At 39.9% G+C, this 22,545-nt stretch overlaps 1 protein-coding gene across 2 annotated transcripts in view; it reads right to left on the reverse strand.

The window, feature by feature from the left end:
• Positions 1-4,815: 4,815 nt before the first annotated feature.
• Positions 4,816-22,545, reverse strand: part of Fyb1 (FYN binding protein 1) — a 140,969-nt gene continuing 123,239 nt past the window's right edge. For both annotated transcript variants that reach the window (XM_052743201.1, XM_052743202.1), the window contains exons 14-19: positions 21,168-21,234; positions 17,897-17,996; positions 17,050-17,212; positions 11,674-11,707; positions 9,446-9,477; positions 4,816-7,090 (exon numbers count right to left, since the gene is read on the reverse strand). In XM_052743201.1, coding sequence (XP_052599161.1) covers positions 7,068-7,090; positions 9,446-9,477; positions 11,674-11,707; positions 17,050-17,212; positions 17,897-17,996; positions 21,168-21,234 — 419 coding nt within the window. In that variant the 3' untranslated portion in view covers positions 4,816-7,067. The remainder of the gene's footprint in view (positions 7,091-9,445; positions 9,478-11,673; positions 11,708-17,049; positions 17,213-17,896; positions 17,997-21,167; positions 21,235-22,545) is intronic.

Genomic DNA, 22,545 nt, shown 5'->3' on the forward strand with positions numbered 1-22,545 from the left:
ATACTAGAAGCTAGACGTCAAGTGACCCTCTGGAGGGAGCTGATAAAGGTTAGGCTCAAAGGGCACACAACAGTAGCAAGAAGTTTGGGAAGGGGCATCTTGGAGAGCTGAACGGCAAATGTCTATCACAATTAGCAACGTACTCCTGGGCCGAGAACTTAGATTGTATAGTTTGCCACAGTCCTCACTGCTCTCTATCATGCCCAGACCAAAAGCTGAATATCAAGTTGCCATCTTATCAGCATAAGCACTAATGTATTTCATAGGATACAACTATTTATTGTCGATGGATCTATAAAACGTGAGGGAAGAATGTTAGAGGACTGAATTTCTCAAGAAAACAAAGGAAGACTATGTAGGAAAAATAGGATTTTAAGCTTAGTTTGTCAACAAAACGCATTTTGATATTCTTTAAAAGTAATTTTGGGGCTGACTGAGAGATGGCTCAGTGGTTAGGAATACTTGGGGCTCTTGCAGAGGACCCAAATTCAGTTCCCACAACTACATTGAGTGGCTCATAACCTGTAATTTTGCCTATAATTTCAGCCCCATAGAGGATCAAATGTCTCTTGCTTCCTCAGAAACCTACACTCATGAACACATATGTCCCTATCCCATGTACACATAATTTAAAGAGCAAGAATTTTGTTTCAATTCTCTTTTAACCACTAAGTATGCACTTTGATATTTTATAAACAACAGCTCTTGAGTCCTTGCAAATTTCAGAATCTTGTATGAAGTTGTACAACTTAGCCAATTCTCTCAAAGAATGAGCGGGATATGCTGATAGTCATCTGTTTGTCACTTCCCTCTTTACCACAGCTGCAACCATCTTTCACAAGGCCATGCCTCTCTTGGGACAAGGAGGCTTGCACAGTGATGAGTCTGAGGGGTCCTGTTAAAAGGTTTACCACTTTGTCTAAAGGGAGACAATAGATGAAGCATTTACTCAGAGACTCTCTGTTTGCTCCAAGCTTTGTCGGGCCTGTATCACAGTCAACTATCTCCTTTGCTCATTCTTGCTCCCTCTTCCTTTCATAGGTACCAATCCCTAAGAGACACATTGTAATCTCTACTCTGTCCCACCCTCTGTTTCCACAGGAAGACTATTGTGATCAATTTGATCTTGATCATGATTACTTCAGTGAATCTAAAGTCAGCAATAACCTATGTTTTGGGGAGTGGATTAGGTATAGCTTAGCTACCAATTCATTGAAACTCTTAAGGCATTGAAAGAGTAATTAAGAAAAACAGTGGCGGCCTACAGGCTTAACACATTCTTATAGACACAACCCACTGGTTCTTCCATTATCAAATATATTAGTAAGAGCTTCAAATACCACTTTATGAAAGAACATAAAAGCAAATCAGGCCAAGAGTCCTTGTTTCCTTGGAGCTCTGTGTCTCACTGAACAAAGAAGATAAAGAGTAGAAACAAACTTCGAAGTTTCAAGCTTGGGGAGTAATAGGTATGCCAATGAGGAAGAATGTAGAGGAAGCATAATCAGCTTTAAGGTCAGAGGAGGAGTTCCATTTGGAGTCTTGTGAAGTTAATATGGATAATTAGTTACTTTTTTCATTGCTATGACAAAACACTAACTAAGGAACCTGAAGAAAGGAAGGGTTTATTTAGCCTCACAGTTTGAGGAGTTATTGTGGTGGTTTGAATGAAAATAGCCCCCAAAGGCTCATAGGAAATGATATAATTAGGAGGTGTGGAGTAGGTGTGGCCTTGTTGGAGGAAGTGTGTTAATGAGGGTGGGCTTTGGGATTTCAAATGCCCAAGCCAGGCCCAGTGTCTCTCTCTTCTTGCTGCCTTTGGATTCAGATGCAGAACTCTCAGCTACTTCTTCAGTACCATGTCTGCCGGCATGACACCATGCTTCCCACCATGATGATCGTGGACTAAACCTCTGAACCTGTAAGCCAGCCTCAATTAAATGTTTTGCTTTATAAGTTACTATTGCCACAGTGTCTCTTCACAGCAATACATTAACCAATACAGAAGTTGGTACCAGAAGTGGGATATTGCTTTGATAGATCTGACCATGGTTCTTGGCAGAATGTGGACTTTGGGACTTCAGATAAGGAAAGCAGTTGGATGTTTTAAATGGTGTTTCTCTGCCTATATTTCTATGTAATCCTTCCTTATTTCTCTCTCCTCCCCACAAGAACCCTTTGACACGTCAGAGCCGGTCTCCTACAGTGATCTGCTTTTTGATTTTACAAGGGTTTACAGTTAAAAGATTGTATGAGTCTCAGAAGAGACTTTGAAGACTTTGGACTTTTAAGCATTGTTGAGACTCTTATACATTATGGGGACTTTTGAAGTTGGACTGAATGCATTTTTTGCATTATGATATGGCCACAAGCCTATGGGGTCTAGGGTGTGGAATGTGGTGGTTTGGATGAAAATGTCCCCACTAGGCTCATAGGGAATGGCACTATTAGGAGATGTGGCCTTGTTAGAGGAAATATGTCAATGAGAGTGGGCTTTCTTGCTGCTGTCTGCCAATCTAGATGTAGAACTCTCAGCTACCTCTCCAGCACCGTGTCTGCCTGCATGCTGCCATACTTCCTACCATGACTAAACCTCTGAACTTGTAAGCCAGCCCCAGTTAAATGTTTTCCTTTATAAGAGTTGCTGTGGTCATGTGTCTCTTCACAGCAGTAGAACGCTAAGAGAGTTACCATCCACCATGTAGGAAAGGCACAGCAGGAGGGTGAATTGTCTAGTCTCATTGTGTCTGTAGGCGGGGAGCAGAGAGAGATGAAGCTCAGCTTCCTTTCTTCTTTTTATTTAGACTGATGTCTCAGGGAGAGTGTTGCCCACATTCAGGGTGTGTTTTTCCTTCTCGACTAAACTTTTCTGAAACCCCCCTTGTAGAAACACCCAGAGGTGTGTCTCCTATCCTCAGTGATTCTAAACCCTGTCAAGTTGAAAATAAAGATGTACTACAACAAGGCTCTTTTGGGGACATCACATAGAAACAGCTTTAAAGTGATGGTAACAGAAGCCAGGTTGGAGCCATCTGGAGACTGAGTGTATCTTGAGAACACGAGAAAGGATGAATAGGGTGGGAAATGCTCAAAAGGAGCCTCAAACTCCTATTTAGGGTTCTTTAAAATGCTTCCCCAAATTACTTCCCCAAATTCGGATTCAGTTTATCCCAGTGTTAAGATACAGGTTTTGTTTGTTTGTTTGGTTTTGGTTTTTCAAGACAGGTTCTCTCTGTGTAGCCCTGGCTGCCCTGGAACTCACTTTGTAGACCATACTGGCCTTGAACTCAGAGATCTGCCTGCCTATGCCTCCCAAGTGCTGGGACTAAAGGCGAGCACCACCACTACCCAGACAGATAACAGGTTTTAATATCTTTCAAGATGTACTGTGCTCAATCTGGCTTCCCTGGAAAGCTGACATCAAGATGAGGTGGAAATTGCATTTTTTCTTTTGGTGGACAGCAAGGAACAGGTGCGTGCAAGAGAGCCAGCCAGGAGAGGTGGAGGATCTGGGTGACATCAATGTGTACCTGTCCCAGTGAAGGCAGGGGGAACTGGGTGACATCAGTGTGTACCTGCCCCAGTGAAAGCAGGGGGAGCTGGGAGACAGCAGTGTGTACCTGCCCTGGTGAAGGCAGGAAGTAGATGGTTGGAACTCTGAGGAGGGCTTAGCAAGACCACTAGGGAGGCCCCAACTGGATTTGCTGTGAAAAGAGTCTCTATGCCACCTTCTGCCCTGGTATCCTCAGTCGCTGGTTAGGACAGCCTGAAGGGATCCTGATCTCCACACAAACCTGGCGATGCTTTCCCGAGCACAGTAGTGGGAGCCTTTGGGTCATCAAATTCTGAACAAATGGAGAAATTGGAGGCATGTTGTAACAGCTGATGCACACACGTCACCATTTTAAGATAGTGGAATGAGAAAGGGAATGGTAAAATAAATGGGTTGTGGGTGAAGTGTTCGGGTTCAAGTTCAAATGTCAGGTTTTCTTACTGCTAAGACATATTTTAGTATATTTTAAATATACAGAGAAAGCTCTTCACAGCAGAAGTTAAAGATAGGAAGGAAGGGGGAAAGAAGGGAGGGAGAGGTGAGAGATGTGGCAGAGAAGGAGTGAGAGGGAGAGAAGGAGGGGGAGGAGACAGAGGGAGAGAAGAAGAGGCAGAGTGAGAAAAAAGAGGATGAATGGATTATATCGGAAGAAGCTTGGAGAGAAGTTAGGAGGAAATGGGACCCTTGATCACGGCTTTGAATTCAGGCTGTGATGTCTTATCCTCTAAGCATTTTGAACATGGGTTATGTTTAGGTTGCAGGGAGTTGGAGAGAACTGTACTTAGTTATCTATTTCTAAGACAAAATAGGAAGCAACGTGTCAAGAGGCAGCGGGGAGAGTTGGGCTATGAATAGGAGGCTGAATGAGATGGGGAGGGTGGTGCCGATAGGGCTCTTCTGTACACAGAAGACTCTTTTGTAGACAGAATCACGTTAACCGAAAGGAAAGCTCATGGTCTTGATGTGTATATGAAGTAGGGGGCAGGGTTACTTGCTGAAAAGATATTTTATTGGCAGCTCTTCTCACATGACAAAATTCCACACACAATCTACAACAAAATCACATTTAGTATATTAAAATTAACACTTCAAATATATATTAAATAATTATTACATAAATTTCTCATAGGTGTCTGTCCATTTCTTTGAATATAAATCAAAGCTGAAATATTCTCTTGATCTAATTTGGGATTTTTTTAAAAAAAAATCTAACATTTGCATTGAATTTATGCTATTCTTTTTTTTTTTTTTTTTTTTTTTTTTTGGTTTTTCTCGAGACAGGGTTTCTCTGTGTAGTTTTGTGCCTTTCCTGGGACTCACTTGGTAGCCCAGGCTGGCCTCGAACTCACAGAGATCCGCCTGCCTCTGCCTCCCGAGTGCTGGGATTAAAGGCGTGCGCCACCACCACCCGGCGAATTTATGCTATTCTTAATCATGAAAAATTACTGAAAATACTGTCAGCATCTAATCTATATTTGATTCCAAAGTTAACATACAACCACCTTTGAGCCATGTAATTTGTATCTAGTGACAAAAGAGGTTCACCACAAGGACACATGCTGACTAACCCACCAAAGTACTTCCTAACCAAAGGCCATCTGAGATGAGTAATTTCCAACCCAGGAGACTCAGAGCCCTCTATCCTATAAATTGAGCTGTAGAAGCTGCTGACCCTTTTGAAACTTCAAAACACTTAATAGAAATCCCAGTTCTAACCGTTTGAAGGCTTTGACCTACTTTACCCATTTTTTGATCTGTGTGTACACGTTTCCATGTGTGTGAGGGCATATATATGTGGAGTCCAGAGGACAACCTTGGCTGTCGGTCCTCAGGTGATGTCCATCTCCTGGGACAAGAGTCTCTCACTGGTATGGAACTCACCAAATAGGATAGACAGGCTTACTAGTGAGCCCCAGGGGTCCTCCTGTCTCTGACTCCCTGGCACTGGAATTACAAGTACTGGTCACTACACATGGTTGTCATCTGGGGTTTGTTGATGGAATTCAATCTTTACGCTTGCCATGCAAGCACTTTACCAACCGAGTTATCTCTCTATCCCACACAATTTTTGACTTTTAAAAAATTCAATGGAGGGGGTCACTTTTTAGAAACTCCAATGTATCTTAACAATTTACATATATAGTGTATTAATCATTATTTAATCGATGATTTAAAATAGAAAAGGAAAAAGCCTTCTGAAGTGTGCGTCTGAGATGAGGGAACCATAAAAGCTTGAAATAATTGGTAGTGGAAAATGTTGGGATAAACTTAGTTGAATCTTGTCCTATAAGAACACTGGGAGAGTAATGAATATTGCCAGGGTTGCATCATGGTCAATAATAGAACCAGCATTAGGATTTACTAATTTCAAAAAACATTCTCCAATCTGTTATCTTCTTGGATGTTGAGGCGTTGTGTTTTGGTTCATGGTGCTTAGTGTTCTTAGCATTCAAAAGCCAGTGCCTTACAGTCTAGAGAAGGTGGTGAGGAGTACGTATCAATGGGGAGCACCCCAGGCCAACCACTTGGATTTATTGCTTTGTGTTCCTTCAGCTGAACAACTTCCTAGTAAAGTGGTTATAAACATCACTGGGTTCTGCAGAAGCAATTGACAGCGAAACACAAAAACCCTTTCAAACAGACTTCACAGTAAGGAGTTACTGTAAAAGTCTGAGCGAGTTTTAAGGTTCTTTCTCACAGTGTTCACAAGTGTCTTGTAGTCCCCCTCCATTTCTCCAGGTAACAATGGTGTCTAAACCGAGGACAGATTGCAACCATGTGTGTATGGATTCACAAAATAAGACTTACTTTAGACCCTCGTAGAGGCTAATCTTAGACATGCATACAGATCCTAAAGCATGCTTATTGAATAGTTAACATATGATTTCACAGTGAGCGAAGAGGGAACAATTCGATACAAATGATCTGCTGCTACACCGTCTTTCAGAAACTAGAGGCGCAAGCTCCGCCTTTTCTGGGTAGGTAATTTGAACAGGTGTTGTAAGGGGCTGCACGAGTTCTCTTCTTGTGGAATTAAAAATAAAATTCCTTCTTTATATTCTTTTTTCTTCTTCCTCTGGGATGTCTTTCTTTTTTCTTTATTTCTTTAAAAAGGGGTATGGTAGGAGGAGAGTCCCTATTGATGGTCTAAAAAAAAGTGCCTTCATAAGCATAACTGAGGTAACATGGGATCCTTAAGCCAGATGTGCTGGCTCATGTCTGTTATCACAGCACTTGGGAGGCTGAGGCAGGAAGATGGCTTGAACTGCAAAGTAAGAACTCAAAAGAAAAAAGAAGAAAAGAAAGTAAAAAAGGAGGTAAGTTCTTATATCTCGCTACCAATCTTTTGACATATTAAACAGAGTTCATTTTCCGAGTTCAAGATATCAAAATTTTATGAAGAGATTGAAATTTCACTTTGTACATTCATTTTTTTTCTATGACACCCAAAAACAGTCCGATTAAAATTCACGTTGGCCACTAACAGACACAGCAGAGAGAGCAGAGCTGAGTGCTAGTCATTGTCATAGATGCAACCTGAAAGAAAAGAAAATACAGCTTTAATTAATTCACTCATTAATTTTTATATACTTTGTGTGTGTGTGTGTGTGTGTGTGTGTGTGTGTGTGTGTGTGTGTGTGTACATGTGTGTGTAGACACATATGCACATGTGTGTGGAGGCTGGAGGACAACCTCTAGTAACATCTTCAGGAACCATGTACTTTCTCTGAGACAGAGTCTCTCTCATTGGTTCCATTCTCACCAAGGATCTTCCTGTCTCGACCCCCCCCCCCCCCAGGCCTGGGAAAGGCACTTGCCACTGTGCCTTTCATTTTCGTGTGTGTACTAGCTGTCAGACTCTGGTCCTCATGACTGCAATACAAGCTTCCCCTTAGAGCCGCTCTTCTCACTCCCTATTGGAAGCTTTGGAAACAAGTCTTCAGGAAGCCCAGGCTGCTCTCAGACTCAACAGACCATTGAACAGGACTTCCGAATCCTGAGCCTCCTCCTTCCATATCCCAAGTGCTGGCTCTGCACCACCACATCTGGCCTTAAGAATATAAACACAGTTATATACAGCACATCTTAAGTGTTTCAAGTTAGAAATCTGGGTAATTCAATCTCTCCAGAATTAAGATTAAAAAAAAAAAAACAAACCTTACTTATTTTACATTAAGAAGACAAACAAAACTAGATAAGTAAAATGTGATATATTTAATCTTCTGTGCTGGCTAGTTTTATATCAACTTGACACAAGCTAGAGTCATCACAGAAGAGGAGGCCTCAGTTGATAAACCTCCTCCATAAGATTGTAGGCAAGACTGTAGAACACTTTCTTAACTAGTGATTGAAGGGAGAGGGTGGTGGGTCCCTGGGCTGGTGGTCCTGGGTTTTATAAGAAGATGGGATAAGCAAACCATTGGGAGCAAACCAGTAAACAGCACCCCTCAATGGCCTCTGCATCAGTTCCTGCCTCCAGGTTCCTGTCCTGTTTGAGTTCCTGTCCTGATTTCCTTTAATCATGGACTATTATGTGGAAGTGTAAGCCTAATAAACCCTTTCTTCCCTGACTTGCTTTTGGTCATGGTGTTTCATCACAACAATAACTAAGACAGCTTCATTGACAGCCCAATTTCAACAGCATTTCTAGACAGATTTAGTCTTCATCACATGAGACTGAAGATCAGCTATTCTGGCATCACAGCACTTGTTGGAAATGAGATTAGTTAAGCATCCACATGTGTCATAAGCTAAAGACTAAAGGGTGGGGGCTGGGGGAATGACTCTATCAGTAAAGCATTTGCTTGCAAGCCAGGGAAATAAATATGATCCCAGAACTGATGTAAGAAAGAAAACAAACAACAAAAATCTGGATGGTGCCAAATGTGGTGACAAACACCTTTATCCCAGCAGTCAAGAAGCAGAGGCAGGTGGATCTCTGTGAGTTCAAAACCAGCCTGGTCTAGATAGCAAGTTTCAGGCCAGCAGATGCCATGTTGTGAGACCTTGTCTCAAACAAAACAAAACAAAACACAAACACATACTCACACACACTCACACATACTCACACACACATATTCACACACACATACTCATTCATATACACTTAGACACACACACACAGGCCAAAGGGCAACATGGTGACAGCTGTGAACATTTTGTTGAGACGAATGTTTTAAATCCTCATTTAGAAATACCTGATGATTTTACTAGTGTTATTAGTTATGACATAATGTACCTGTTTATTGATCAAAGATTTGTTAGTCTCATATTTTAGCATTTGCCAGCTTTACATTTGTCCACTTAGGATCTGTTAATTTCACATTTTATAGGTTGCAAAAAAACAATCTGCTATTACCTTCTTGGGTCTTATGGTTGCTGTGATGTGGAAACGGCTAGTTTTAAAACAGGTTACTGTTGATTACTAAGAATGCATTTCCCTGTGATGGAAATGACTCTTAACGCATGTTACAATGCACAGTTTACCAAACAGTTCTCTCTTCCCTCCGCTCCTTCCCACTTCTTCCGTCTCTTCCCTGTTTGGTTGTTTTTTTGACACAGGGTTTCATGTAGCCTAGGCTTGCCCCCAACTGTGTAGCCAAGGCTGGTCTTGAACTTTTGATCTTCCTGCCTCTACCCTACCCAAGTGCTGGAATTACAGCTCTTGGCTTACACCATGGTTGTCTTATAGTTCTCAATCTGGAGAATAAATATGCTTTTCTTTTCACTTAATTTCCTAGCCTTGTGTGAAGATGACTCCCCACCATGACTTCAGATCATTACTTTTCCTCACATGTTTAAGACACTCCAATTCTGATCATATCTGATGGCTCTAATTAAGCCAGCAAGCTGTTTTCTCTGTTACTGTGGTGGGAGCTGCATGAGACTTACCATCAGCAATATCATCATAGATTTCTCCATCACTGTAAACACAAAAAACAATTTTTATTTTATAGAAAATATCTTCCCAACATTAATGCATAGAGGAAGCTAGCATTAATATGATTGCCATCTATCAGAAACATTTAGAGGTAAAAAGTGGGGCTATGCATGTGTATGTGCGAGTCGACAGAGATTTTACATTCACCTCTACATCTTCTTTCCCTGGCTGTATCGACTCCTAGTTTATTCTACAAACAGAATAATAGACACATGCCTTGAGGGCACAGATCATGCCCTACATTTTTTGTTTTGTTTTGTTTTGTTTTTTTGTTTTTCCAGACAGGGTTTCTCTGTGTAGCTTTGCGCCTTTCCTGGAACTCGCTTTGGAGACCAGGCTGGCCTCGAACTCACAGAGATCTGCCTGGCTCTGCCTCCCGAGTGCTGGGATTAAAGGCGTGCGCCACCACCGCCCGGCTCATGCCCTACTTTGAACATTGCCATGGGCATAGGCCATCTGAACTCCCTAAGAACTGGGTGTAGAGCTAAATAAACTGAACTGCCAAGGCACAACCCTCCTCCAGGGGCCTTAATCCAAAGGTGCAATGAATTTTAACAGTTATCAGTACTAGATTCCTACCTTAACTTGAGTTTCCAATGTTTAAAATTTTAAGTGAATGAAATATATTTGGCATGAAAATTGGCTATACTGTTTTCATATGTTTCTAGTTACAATGCATGCATATCAAGTTTAAAGTATTTAAATACTAATTATGGAATATACAGTCATTGAATTTTTTTATATTACTTATTGTTTTGAGGTTTTGCCTAGCCCTGAAGCTTTATGAAGTATTCTGTTAACAAACACTGAGTTGCTCTCATGTGCTGGGAGACACACATATGAGTCAGATGTAAGCTTTGATGGTAAAAGTGCATAGTCTGATGAGTGATTTATGAATGATAGACTAACATATTATAAATACAAACATAATCTTGAAATGTAGGATGCAGCTCCAAGCTTCAGAGCTGTGAGGTAGCTGTGTCACGTAGGGCAGCCATGCTCTTGGTTCCTGCCCCGTCTCTGGGCTTTACCACAGCGGCAGCAGCAGGGCCCTGTTCCTGCCAACTGTGACAGATGCTGTGAGCTCCCTATGTCTTCTGTTTGGATCCTTTCTCTGAGGTGGAGGGAGCATTTGCCTAATGGAAATCTGATGTGAATGCAAAGAGGACAGGCTTCCCTGCTGTTTGCTCCCTAAATGTTTATTGATGTATGCATTTTAATAGGCAGTGAACCAACAGTCGCTCAGTGTCCTTTCTCCGTTTCCTGTAACCACCCTGCTGTCATCGGCAGCACATTCTTTCCATAAAATTTGCATCTTTCTTAGAACGGAGCCTGTCAGAAGTCCCGTGCCCACCACTGTAATACATACACCGAAGAAAACAGAGATGTTAGGGTCGTTTTCCGGTCTGCTGTCTATTGGTTTGCCGACAGAACTCTTTAACACGCATTGTCCTAGTCACACGGGTGTCCTGTTGCTTACGGTAAACGGTTTGTGAATCCTCCATTCCTTCATTACGTCAGTTTTACAAATATTTCCATTGCTCAACCCGATAATGGGGTTAATTTTCTGCTCTACGTTTCTTGGTGTAGAATCTTAGAGTGTTTTAGAGGAGTCCAAAGGCTTAAAAGTACCAGGCTGTGACAGACTGTGAAAAGGTCTTATTCATAAGAATACAAGAGTCATTGATTGCTATCTTTTGAGGGGCACACTTTCAATAAGGCAACAGAATAGAGCACTATGCTTGGTGTGAGTATAGAAAAACCTTCAGTTAGGGGCTGAACTATGAGCTATTAACTGGTAGTATTAGTATCTGCCACAGACACCGTTAGGCTCTAATTAGTCCAGTTCTAATGCTGTAATAATTAATAAACAAAATGCGAACAATTAGTGAAAATGGTAGTGGCTTTGCCCTGTGTGTCTTCAGTGTTTGACGAACAGACTGCTCAGCGAGTTATATAATACTATTCACTATGAGTGAGCCAGGCTTCCTTTCTATTTCAGACTAGTATATTCAGCTTTGTTGTTGGTACTACTATAGTGATACAAATATAATACATTGTTTCCAATTTATTACGGTAGTTTAATCCATTGCATTCTGGAAATTGCATCAGTACTTTTTCCTTAAGGAAATCATAAGTTTCTTTTAATAAATACAGTAATAGAAGAAAATGGCCTTACTTGTCCGCCAGGTAACTCCGAAGGACATAACCATCTATGAAGAAAAAAAAAGGAAATGCACTTTAGTTACAGACACAGCTTTGAAAAATATTTAATGTTTAGTCTCACAAGTTGACCCACAAGTGAATAATTATTATAAGGTAATATACTGAGGGGCTGGAGAGATGGCTTAGTGGTTAAGGGCCCCTTCTTATCCACAATACTCAGTTGATGCCCAGATTCACATCCAATAACTCATCACTGCCTGTAAATCTAGTTCCAGGGACTTCATGCCCTTTTCTGGCCTCTGCAGGCACCCACACATGACACATCCACACAGACACAGCAATAATAATTTAAAAACTCTTTAAAAAGATAATATATTGAATAACTATATCTATATAGAACGTGCTTATGGAGTAATTTGATCATATTTATACCCCCATTACCTACTTATTTCCCCCTCCCCTTGCAGCTCTCATCAATCCCTTTCCTGTTCTATTTTTTTCTTTTTATGAATTTTTTTAAAGACAGTAAAAAAGGTAACTTCACTATGGTATTTTCACACAGAAGTCCTCACACTTTTGTCTAATTTATTCCCGTCTCTGGCTGCCTTCCCTGTGTCTCCTGTCTTCCTGAAGTTTCCTTCCCTCCTTCCAAACAGTCTCCTTTCTCTTTTTGAGTCACATGGATTCCATCATCCCTTTCCTACTTCTAAGGTCCCCTCCCCGTCTCATGCTCGTCTTCCCAGGCCCCCTTCCTGTAGACACATTTAGATACAGGCTCCACATAGGAGAGAAAACGTGGCATTTGTCTTTCTGAGTTGGGGTTATGTTGTTTAATGTGGTCATTTTGAAGTCAGAGGAAGACTGGCAGAAATCTGTTCTCTCCTCTTGCCATGTGAGTTGCAGGGATTGAACTCGGGTTGCCAGGCCTTAGCAGTACACATACAAAATTATAAACTGTTGATAAAGACTAGACTTTTTCTAATAGTAAATGTTTCCATTTAAAAAAAAAACCCTGGAAGATTATGATAAATAGTTTGTGAAAGGAAAATTCAAGATTATTTAACCACCTTCTTGAAAATTAAGATTATTATTTGCTGATGCTTTGAGGTAATTTACTTTTCAATGAAATTACTTTTAATTTAAAACTCAATTATGATAAAAATTCACAGGCCTGGTCAAACCGCTACTAACAGTCCTTTACATAGTCCAAGTTAATAATTCATAATAGACAGCTTAATTATCTCCACTTTACGAGTTAATTATAAAAGCTATGTTCTCTTTCCCCCTCAAACCCTTGGTATATTCTCTCCTATGTCTTCCTTGCTCAAGAGTTCTAAGTAGCATCTTTCTCTTCTGCTGATGACTCCTTTGCAGATACTATTGTTCAGTTCTGTTCTATTCTCTCCCTCTCTCTGTCTCTCTTTCTCTGTGCGTATGTGAAGGGAGGGAGGGAGATATCAATGACCGAATATTTAAGAAAATGTCAGTGGTCGCATGTGGGATGAGGCTGTCCCATTCTATTTTAGTTCCATGATCATGTGATAACTTAGGGCTTACTAACTATAAAATCACTTATATAGTGTTTTTACAGGATTACTGACTTTTAATGTAGCATAGGCTTTGCTCTGCAATGCTTTCAAGTGCTAAAACATTATTCTATTCAAGGACGGTTTGTGATAGTGTCAAAACAAGTGACTTACCATGGATTGTTATGTAATCTTGGCAGTATAGTTCCTAGAAATTATTTTTTTATGCAGGAAGAAAATGTTCTCGTTGTTCACATGGTTCGTGTTCACTTACCAATATGAGATATTAATAGGAAATATGAAAAAACCCACAAAACAAAACAAAATCATGGCTATGGTGCAGAACGGCTGCTATGTTTAGCCTTATAATGGTCTGAGAGCTGATATGCCCAGGATTCTCACATGTCACATAAAGTTGTTATTTGGAAGCCTCCTGCTCACAGAGCAGAACACAGCGGCTGGAACAAATGTCTTGAAATATGTGGTGAGGTAGAACAGTTAGGAATGTAACACCCATCCCCCACTTGTGCCAGTCAGTTTCCTCCTAAAATGTTTGCTTGCTGTGGTGTAGATGTGAGTCAGGACTAACAACCTGTGAGACAACATTAGAAATACGGAATTTCCCAGGAAGTAGACAGTAGCCTTGGAAAAATAGGAATTAACTTGATTTTGTAGTTTCAATTTTTTCATTAATTGAAGTGACAGTCTATTATTTATTACTTCATTTGTTGTATTTGCAGAAAATAAAGTTACTGCAGCTAAAGACATATAATCATCTTGTGTGGACTTGCTCAGGCAAGTGAATCAATGCCACACTTGAAGGGAAACATAATGAATGGTGTACAATACTGAATGTAATGTATTATTTTGACTTTCACAAGAACTAATCTATCTCCTTTTCTTCTCTGACTCTTTGTATTGTTCCTGAGACTTTCTACTAGAATGACTTTAAACATTTCATTTGTATTTTTGCTTATTATTCACTCACTCACTCATTCATTCATTACTCATTCATTCATTCATTTAATTTTTACTACTTTTGAGGTGAGTTTTCACTACATTGCCCAGGCTGTCCTTGAACTTCTATTTTCAAATGCTGTTCCTCAGTCAGCCTCCCAAGTACTGGGATTTTAGATGTGTGTTACCACAGCTGGTCCCGATTGACTTTTTAAGTTTCTGAATAAAATTTTTTTTTCCAGTGAGCATATATTGTTTAAAAAAAAAGCTTAAAGAAATGATCAACTAGTTTTGTGGTAATGTCCACCCATTTGAAATCTCTTTTTCTGATGCCTAAAAGAAACAGAACATCATAACCCAAATAACTCCTTTCTCATGCCTCATTTTTTTCTTTTTTTTAGAAAGTTTTTCTCCAGTGACAGGAGGTGAGAAAACTCTCAGTTCATGAGCATCAGATTGTGGAATGTGTGCAAATATTAGCTAGCAATTTTAAACATTTGAGAATGTGCCAGAACTATATTTTTAAGATGCCAACTGCCTACACAGTTCACACTTGCAGAGTGTCAGTGGGTGAGACCCTATTGAATGTAATAATGTCTCCATCAGAGGCTTTTGCTCCACACAGTGACAAAGGGATTGTCCTTTACCCTTAACCTCTCGATTGCTCAGTGTAACCTCAGGTCACGTTCTTTTCGGTGACAGGTTGAAGAAGAACAGAGTGAGGAAAACAGTCACGCCGGTGCTGAACTGCAAAACGCCATGGCTGGTCATGAGAAGATGTAAAAATAAGGAAGGGACAGATTTAGAGTCCTTAAAGATTCAGAAGCTAACAGTGCTCATCAGGCCAAGCCAGAGTGCTGTCTGCTAACCAGTTAAACTATTCAGCAGACGTTTTTGTGAGTGTTTATGTCAGACTTTTATCTGGTTATTGGACTAGAAATCTAGAGCACTCCTCTGAAGCTAACCAAGTCTGCACTCAAGGCGTGAGACACTATACCAGTGCTGACATCCAACCTCAAGAACACTTCGTTGAAGTTCTGCCTAAGTTCAAATACTAAGCAGAGCAGCAAATTACTGAAACAAATCAGGCAGAAGTCAAAGCAGTGGAGTTGGGGAGGAATTCATCAGATTGGGGTAGCTGGGAGCAGGGAGTGAGGATGCTTTCAATTGAAGATGATCACTGAGTTGTTTTTGATGGACAATTGTGCATTCCACGTCAAATAGAATAGCACAGTGGGAAGAACCGGCATGATTTATTCAGGGAATGAAAAGCGTGCACTTCACTTTGGGATGTCCAATCTAGACGGCAAACTGCAGTTGTTGTCCATGAGGCTGAACCACGAAGGGCATTTAGTATATGCTATGCTAAAGACAGTGTGTGCTCTTGAAAATATTTGTTTAACATAGGCGTGGATGGGCTGAGAATATGGGAAAGACGGATGCCATTTGCAAGGCCATTTGTGGGAGGGATACATTTTATGGCAGTCATTCCAAGTCCTAGTGAGTGTATGGAGAATAGGTCAGGAATTAGAAAATTAAGAACAATCAAGGATCCCAACCAAGAAAGGGATTTCATAAAAATTATGAAAAGCAGGAGGCTTGAAGAGGCAAAAAGTGAAATTAAATAAGCATACCAATTCAATCATTCTGAGATAATACTTAATCTGAAAGTCACTCTCAAATACTTAGTGCCCCTCCCTCTCCAACTACTTGAATACCCATTGGTCCAAGTTTCTGTCAATATTTAACCATTTTGTTCTATTTACAGAGGGCTTTTCTCCAGCTTCTAGAACTCTCTGAATACCTTCACACCTTCCTAGGATCAGCTTTTTACCTTTTGTTTAATCTGCTGAGTACAGACCAATTTGCTTCCTATTTGGTGGGATGGTAACTGGTAGATGTCACAGCAGCATTCGAGCTCTATTATTTAGGTGCTGACCATTGGACAACAAAGCTTTCCTGCCTGCCTTCTCTAACCTGTGGAGGCCGGAAGAGGATATTGGATCCCCTGGAGCTGGGGGGTTACAGTTGGTTGTGAGCTGCCTGATGTGGGTGCTGGGAGCTAGCCTTGGGTCCTCTAGAAGAGCAGTCAGAACTCTTAACTGCTGAGCCATCTCTCTAGTCCCACACTGTAGTCACCTTTGAAGGGAGGAAGTCAAACTAAAGCAAGGTACCACCTAAAGAAAGCCTTTGCAGTGAACAAAACACCCTAAGAGGGAGTAAGAGGTATTTACCCATTCTGTTTGAGATAAAACTTTCAGAGTACCTAGAACTGAAGCAGTGATCAGTGAGCTTAGACATCACAAATGCCCTAGTGAGAAAGAAAATCTACGTGAAATTCTCGATTGTAATGTACCCAAAGTTTAAGCAATGTTTCCACTGCCATTTCAAGGCTGTGTTCTGCCACTGAGTAGCACTTACAACCTCCACTCTCATTTTTAAAAGATGATGAAGGAACACTGAGCAAGAGAAATAATCTTCCCCAGCAAAGAGCGCACCAACTGGTTATTCAATACCAAATGGTCAGCCCTGAAAACATACATATACATAGCATTCTACAGACTGAGAAGGTTATATTCACACACACACACACACACACACACACACACACACACACACACACAGTTAAAGAAAAAGAGGCCATGAATTTGCATGAGAGCAACGGGGTTACTAAGGAGAGGCTGGAGATGGGAAAGATAGGGAGGGAAATGATGTAATCATATTATAATCTCAAAAGGCTCAAAAGACATTAAAATAGAATTTATTGATGTCAGCATACCAGAATCTCCAGTTTCTTAACATGTCCTACAACCCACGAACCACCGAACAAACTGAGTTAGTAGAGGTGGGTGATCTCTGTAGCCCATGGGTGTTGTATGTACAGTGTGGCTTTAGCAGGGACTTACATTTGCCTTCTTCATTCCTACAGAGAACTTTGGTGTCGTCTGTGCTTTGAATAACTTCCAGCGACTCTCCAGGTTTTATCTGCAGATCTCTAGCTCCCCACTTTTTAGAAGTTATGGAAGAAGCAACTTTTGTTGAATAGAGAACTCGAATTTCACCATCATACTGAAAAAAAAAAACATTGAAATTACCGATATGTATTATTACAGTAATTCATTTATTGACAAATTTATTAAGAAGGTTTTAGTTCTGGACATGCCTATGGGGAGTTATCTTGATTATGTAAATTAATATAGGAAGAACTACGTTAATTCTGAGTGGACTATTCCCTGGACAGTATCAAATGGAGAAATCAAGGTAGGCACTAGCATGCACGCATTTGTGTCTCTCTGCCTTGTGGCTGCAGATGTAATGAGACCAGCCCCATTAAGCTCCTGCCTCTGTGACTTCTCCACGGCAGACTGTAACCTAGAACTGTGAGCCAAAAGAAACCCCTTGTCCTTCAAGATGCTTTTATCTGGGGATTTTATCATAGTCATGAGACAATAACTAAGACAATCATAACCTCACATAACAAATATTTAAAGATGATCATTTTATCAAAGTTCAAAGGGCATCTAAGGTTCAAAGGTTATCATAGCATGGAGGATATTGGCATATATGATTGCTTGCTTAACTTATTGTAGGAATAAATTTAAATTTACAACATATTTGTAACAAAGAAAAGTTGTGACAGATAATGCCAATATTGTTAACCATACTTGAAAAGTATGTATTTTGTCATTTTGAAATTTCTGGAATTTTTTTCATCAGTACTTTGAACTCTGAATGGTATAAAATATTACATACCTTAAATTTTTTCCTAAGATCTTTTTCTTCTTTTTCCTGTTTTTTTAGCTTCTTGGGGTCTTTTTCTTCTGTTTTTGCCTTTACAACATTAATTCCTTGACTAGAGTAACAGAACACAAATAAACCAACACTTTGAGAAACAGAAAAGAATAGATCATAACAGAGATTTAACTTAATTCTTTGTTTTTGTTTGTTTGTTTGCTTTTTTTTTTTTTTTTTTTGAGACAGAGTTTCTCTGTGTAGCCTTGGCTGTCCTGGACCTTCCTCTGTATACTAGGCTGGCCTCAAACTCACAGAAATCTGCCTGCCTCTGCCTCCCAAGTGCTGGGATTAAAGGCGTGTGCCACTCCTCACCCCGAGCCTGAGACTTAATTCTATTTTTTTTTTTTTTTTTTTTGGTTTTTCGAGACAGGGTTTCTCTGTGTAGTTTTGCGCCTTTCCTGGGACTCACTTGGTAGCCCAGGCTGGCCTCGAACTCACAGAGATCCGCCTGGCTCTGCCTCCCGAGTGCTGGGATTAAAGGCGTGCGCCACCACCGCCCGGCCTGAGACTTAATTCTTAACGTTGAAAATTTCAATGGTTTGTTATTTTGTGACAGGGTCTTACAATATACACTAGTTCTCTGCCTCTACCTTCCAAGTGCTGGGATTAAAGACATGTGTTACCATGCCTAGCATGTAATAATACATTATTGTTCAATGTTGTTTTTAATTTAGTACTGATCATTATAATCAATTATGGGTTTCTGACATATAAAGGGGTTCATGATTAAATAATACACAAGAGTTAAACTATAAGTGAAAGGTCATATTGAATCAATAATAAAACTGGACAAGATGAAATATAGTTGCACACCATGGTTTCATGTGATTAAAACTATACTTGAACCCTGTACATCTTCTAGTTCTTTCTAGAAAATTGAATGGCAGAGATAATGCTTTTAAAAAGGCTCAAAAATGCTTTTTTAAAGACCTGAGTTTTATGGATTGTGAAATTTATCTATCTTAATATTTTCACATCTAATTAAAACAGAGCTATGATGGAAAAGATGGAGTTCATTGGTGGAGCACTCACATACCACACCTTAGATTTGATTTCCAGCAGAGAAATACTACATAAATGAATAAAGATAGCACAGGAGATAGGAATATTGGTTAATGAAAAGCTTTTACATAAAATTACTATTTTCAGTATCATGTGGGAGCATCTTAAAGATAATAGCTAATAGTCAATAGTCAGTCTTTATCTTGGCTAATAGTCAATAGTCAGTCTTTATCTTGGCCATTTCACTAAATTGCTCATTGGAAAATGAAAGTTCAGTACAGGTTGGGAAGAAGTGTGAATCCTGTAGAAGGGAGGTTTTTTTTTTTTTTGGTATTAGAATATTTGTGAATAGTGAAAATTTGACACTAATATTTTCATTTTGATTATCTAGAAAAAATGTGACTTCTTTAAAATGTTTGGTTCTATTTTTTTGTTTTTAGCATTTAGCATTTATCTTGTTCACTGTGAAAAAAAACGAGGATCATTACCCACCTAAGATCTTGCATCTATCCTTAGGACCTCCCACCTTTCATGCTCTGGGCATTGGTGGAATGGCTGGCCCTGATTAGCTCTCTGGCATGATCAGAGCATGAATGAATGCTAAAAATGCCCCCCCAAGCTATTTTTGAAAATAACTTATTCCAAAATAGAACACTGTGTTTAAAAATATAGAATTGTTTTAATTTCTGAAAATAAGCAATGGGTAAGGAAAAGAAAATGATCTTCTCTGATCAAGTTTAATCAGCTGAAAGTTTGTTTTGCTCTAAGAAAAAGGCCAGGATGTGATTCTGGGTTCCCAGAGAGCTAGCTAATGGAATGTGGGAGATCTTTCTAGAGTAACATAAAACAGAAAAAAAATGTATTAAAATCCATCAGAGATGGGCACAATGTCCTGGTGAGGAGTATTAGAATGAATAATTTGCTAAGGGTAGATTTTCCTTTCACAGGCAGCTGAAAGGGAGGCAAGCCTTCGTTCATCTTTTCTCGATTGTTTGGCCTGTAGAACTTGATCCTCACATGTGAACATCGGCATGTTTTGCCTTCAGCCTCTTTGATCTTGATACTGTTCATAGTTCAGTAAAATTGGCTTAGTATGGTAAGACTAAATACTTGAAGTTCTCTCATGCATTGGTAAGTACAACTCAGCAGGCATGACTCGAGGCATTAATGCCAGTTTTGTCCTCTAACTAATCAAGTATACCGTTTCTTGTTTTTCACTCATCTCTCTCTTGAGTGTACTGCTGGAGTTTTCTAGCTTTTGTGCACAGGTCATCTCGCATAGATATTAAAAAATGAGCAAATATTTTAGTACATTATATTCTACCTCGGAAGAATTCTCAAAGGGTGTTCCTTTTATGCTCACTAATCTTAACTACTTTTCATATACTTCTCACCTTAAAATTAAATGCAAACCTCAGATAAACTGAAGTTATTGTTTACTGTTAACTTAAAAAGGAAATTGTGTAAAACTTTTGAGAAGATTCTAATGAGTTTTTTGGGTTTTTTTTTTTTTTTTTTTGTTTGTTTGTTTGAGACAGGGTTTCTTTGTGTAGCTTTGGTGCCTTTCCTGGATCTCGCTATGTAGACCAGGCTGGCCTCGAACTCACAGAGATCTGCCTGGCTCTGCCTTCCGAGTGCTGGGATCAAAGGCGTGCGCCACCACCGCCCGGCACTAATGAGTTTGTGAACAAAAAAAGGGCATACATGAAAGCTCTTTTAAGCAACAAATTCTGTTATTTTTTTCAGAAAGGAAACCATTGTTGGAGGACAGGGAAGAAGAAAGATGAGGGCTAAGATAGAAAGGAAGTATATTCAAGGGGGGGAAAAGTTGGGGAAATTGTAAAAATAAGAGAGAGAGAAGATGAATCATTGAAATTATTTGTGAACAGAATCTCAAGTATAAATTCCCAGTAGATGAGTGAATACAGACAGCAGTGAGTCACCAGCAACCAACAGAGATTAGTCAGGGAACAGGGGCAGAACCAGTGTCTGGGGTCAGGAGAAAGGATGGGGAAGGGGAGAGGAGGGAGGGTAAGGATGACTTGCTAACAAACCAGGCTGTGAGGTGAGAGCCTTGATCACAAACAAGCACAGCTTTAACAAGGGGGAGCAGAGACCACACGACTGCGCACAGTTCACATATACCACGCTGGAGTTTTACTCCAGTTCAATGTTGTTGAGCAATCTCCTTGTCAACACTGCATTGTAATGGAAGCATTTTAATGACCTCAACTCTGGAGGTGGAGCAGGAAAGTCTGAGGCATCCACATCATCGTAAACTTCTTCTCCCACATCTAATAAAAGACAGAATATCAAATATTGAAATGTTGCTAATTTAAATTTTGATATGAACATTCAATGATGTTATTAAGAATTGAAGACTGCTTCATAGACAGTAAGAGATTTCTCCGGGATGGTATATATTTCTATTAAAGGCATTGTATGCTTCTAAAAGGAAGGAGTCGGGCGGGGGGGGGGGGGGGGGGGGGTTCTTACTTTCCTGGGTGTGAGTATTCGACTTTAAACAATCAATAAGTGAACAAAGAAACAATGGAAACCAGTGAATATAATTACAACTATCGGGTTGGGGATTTAGCTCAGTGGTAGAGCGCTTGCCTAGCAAGTGCAAGGCCCTGGGTCCTCAGCTCCGGAAAAAAAAATTACAACTATTATTATTTGGAGGGAAAAAACCAACAAGACTTGAATAGTGCTGTGACTATAAAATTTTGCAAGGGTAATCAATGGATGAATGGTGGGACTTGAAAACTGTGGACAAAGAAGTTAACTCTCTTGGCCACTGGCAGTGGGAAGCAGACAGAAATTCTTAAATGATGTGGAGTGCTAATCCACTAATCCTATTTGTATATCTCTGTGTCAGTCTCTTATATCTATCTATCTATCTGTCTATCTATCTATCCATCTGTCCATCTATCTATCCATCCATTTGTCCATCAGGTAGATGATATCTATCTATATCATCTATCATCCATGATCTTCTTTTAATAATTTGTTCTGTATTAATTTATACTTTACAGTGATAGTATGAGTGTACTTCATAGGAAATCTTATTTCTACAAATAATATAGTAAGTGATGAGAAACAATACTGATAGAAAACTAGCCATGACTGGTGTGGTGGACAGAATGAAAATGGCCCCAATTCCTGGATTATGTTGTGCTAGGGGTCAAACTCAGAGCTATCAACTAAGCCACATCTTTAGCTTGACATTCATGCTCTCTCTCTCTCTCTCTCTCTCTCTCTCTCTCTCTCTCTCTCTCTCTCTCTCTGGTTTTTTTTTTTTTTTTTTTGAGACAGGGTTTGCTGTGTAAATCTGGCTGTCCTGGAACTCACTCTGAAGACTAGGCTGGCCTCGAATTCAGAGATCGGCCTGCCTCTGCCTCCCAAATGCTGGGATGAAAGGTGTGCGTCACTACCACCAGCTCTCTTAAAAGAATATTTACCAATTTAAGTAGGTAAACTCTTTAAAAGCCCTTCAGTATTTTTGGAGACAACATGTTATTTTATAGAGAGACACTTTTTAAAAAAATCTTGAAAAGATCTGTCCCAGCAGGGTTTTCAAAGAGATGATTGAAATTGTACAAAGC

The sequence above is a fragment of the Peromyscus californicus genome, unplaced genomic scaffold, assembly GCF_007827085.1.
Source record: "Peromyscus californicus insignis strain IS unplaced genomic scaffold, ASM782708v3 Scaffold_18__1_contigs__length_77618521, whole genome shotgun sequence".
In the NCBI taxonomy this organism is placed as follows: domain Eukaryota; kingdom Metazoa; phylum Chordata; class Mammalia; order Rodentia; family Cricetidae; genus Peromyscus; species Peromyscus californicus.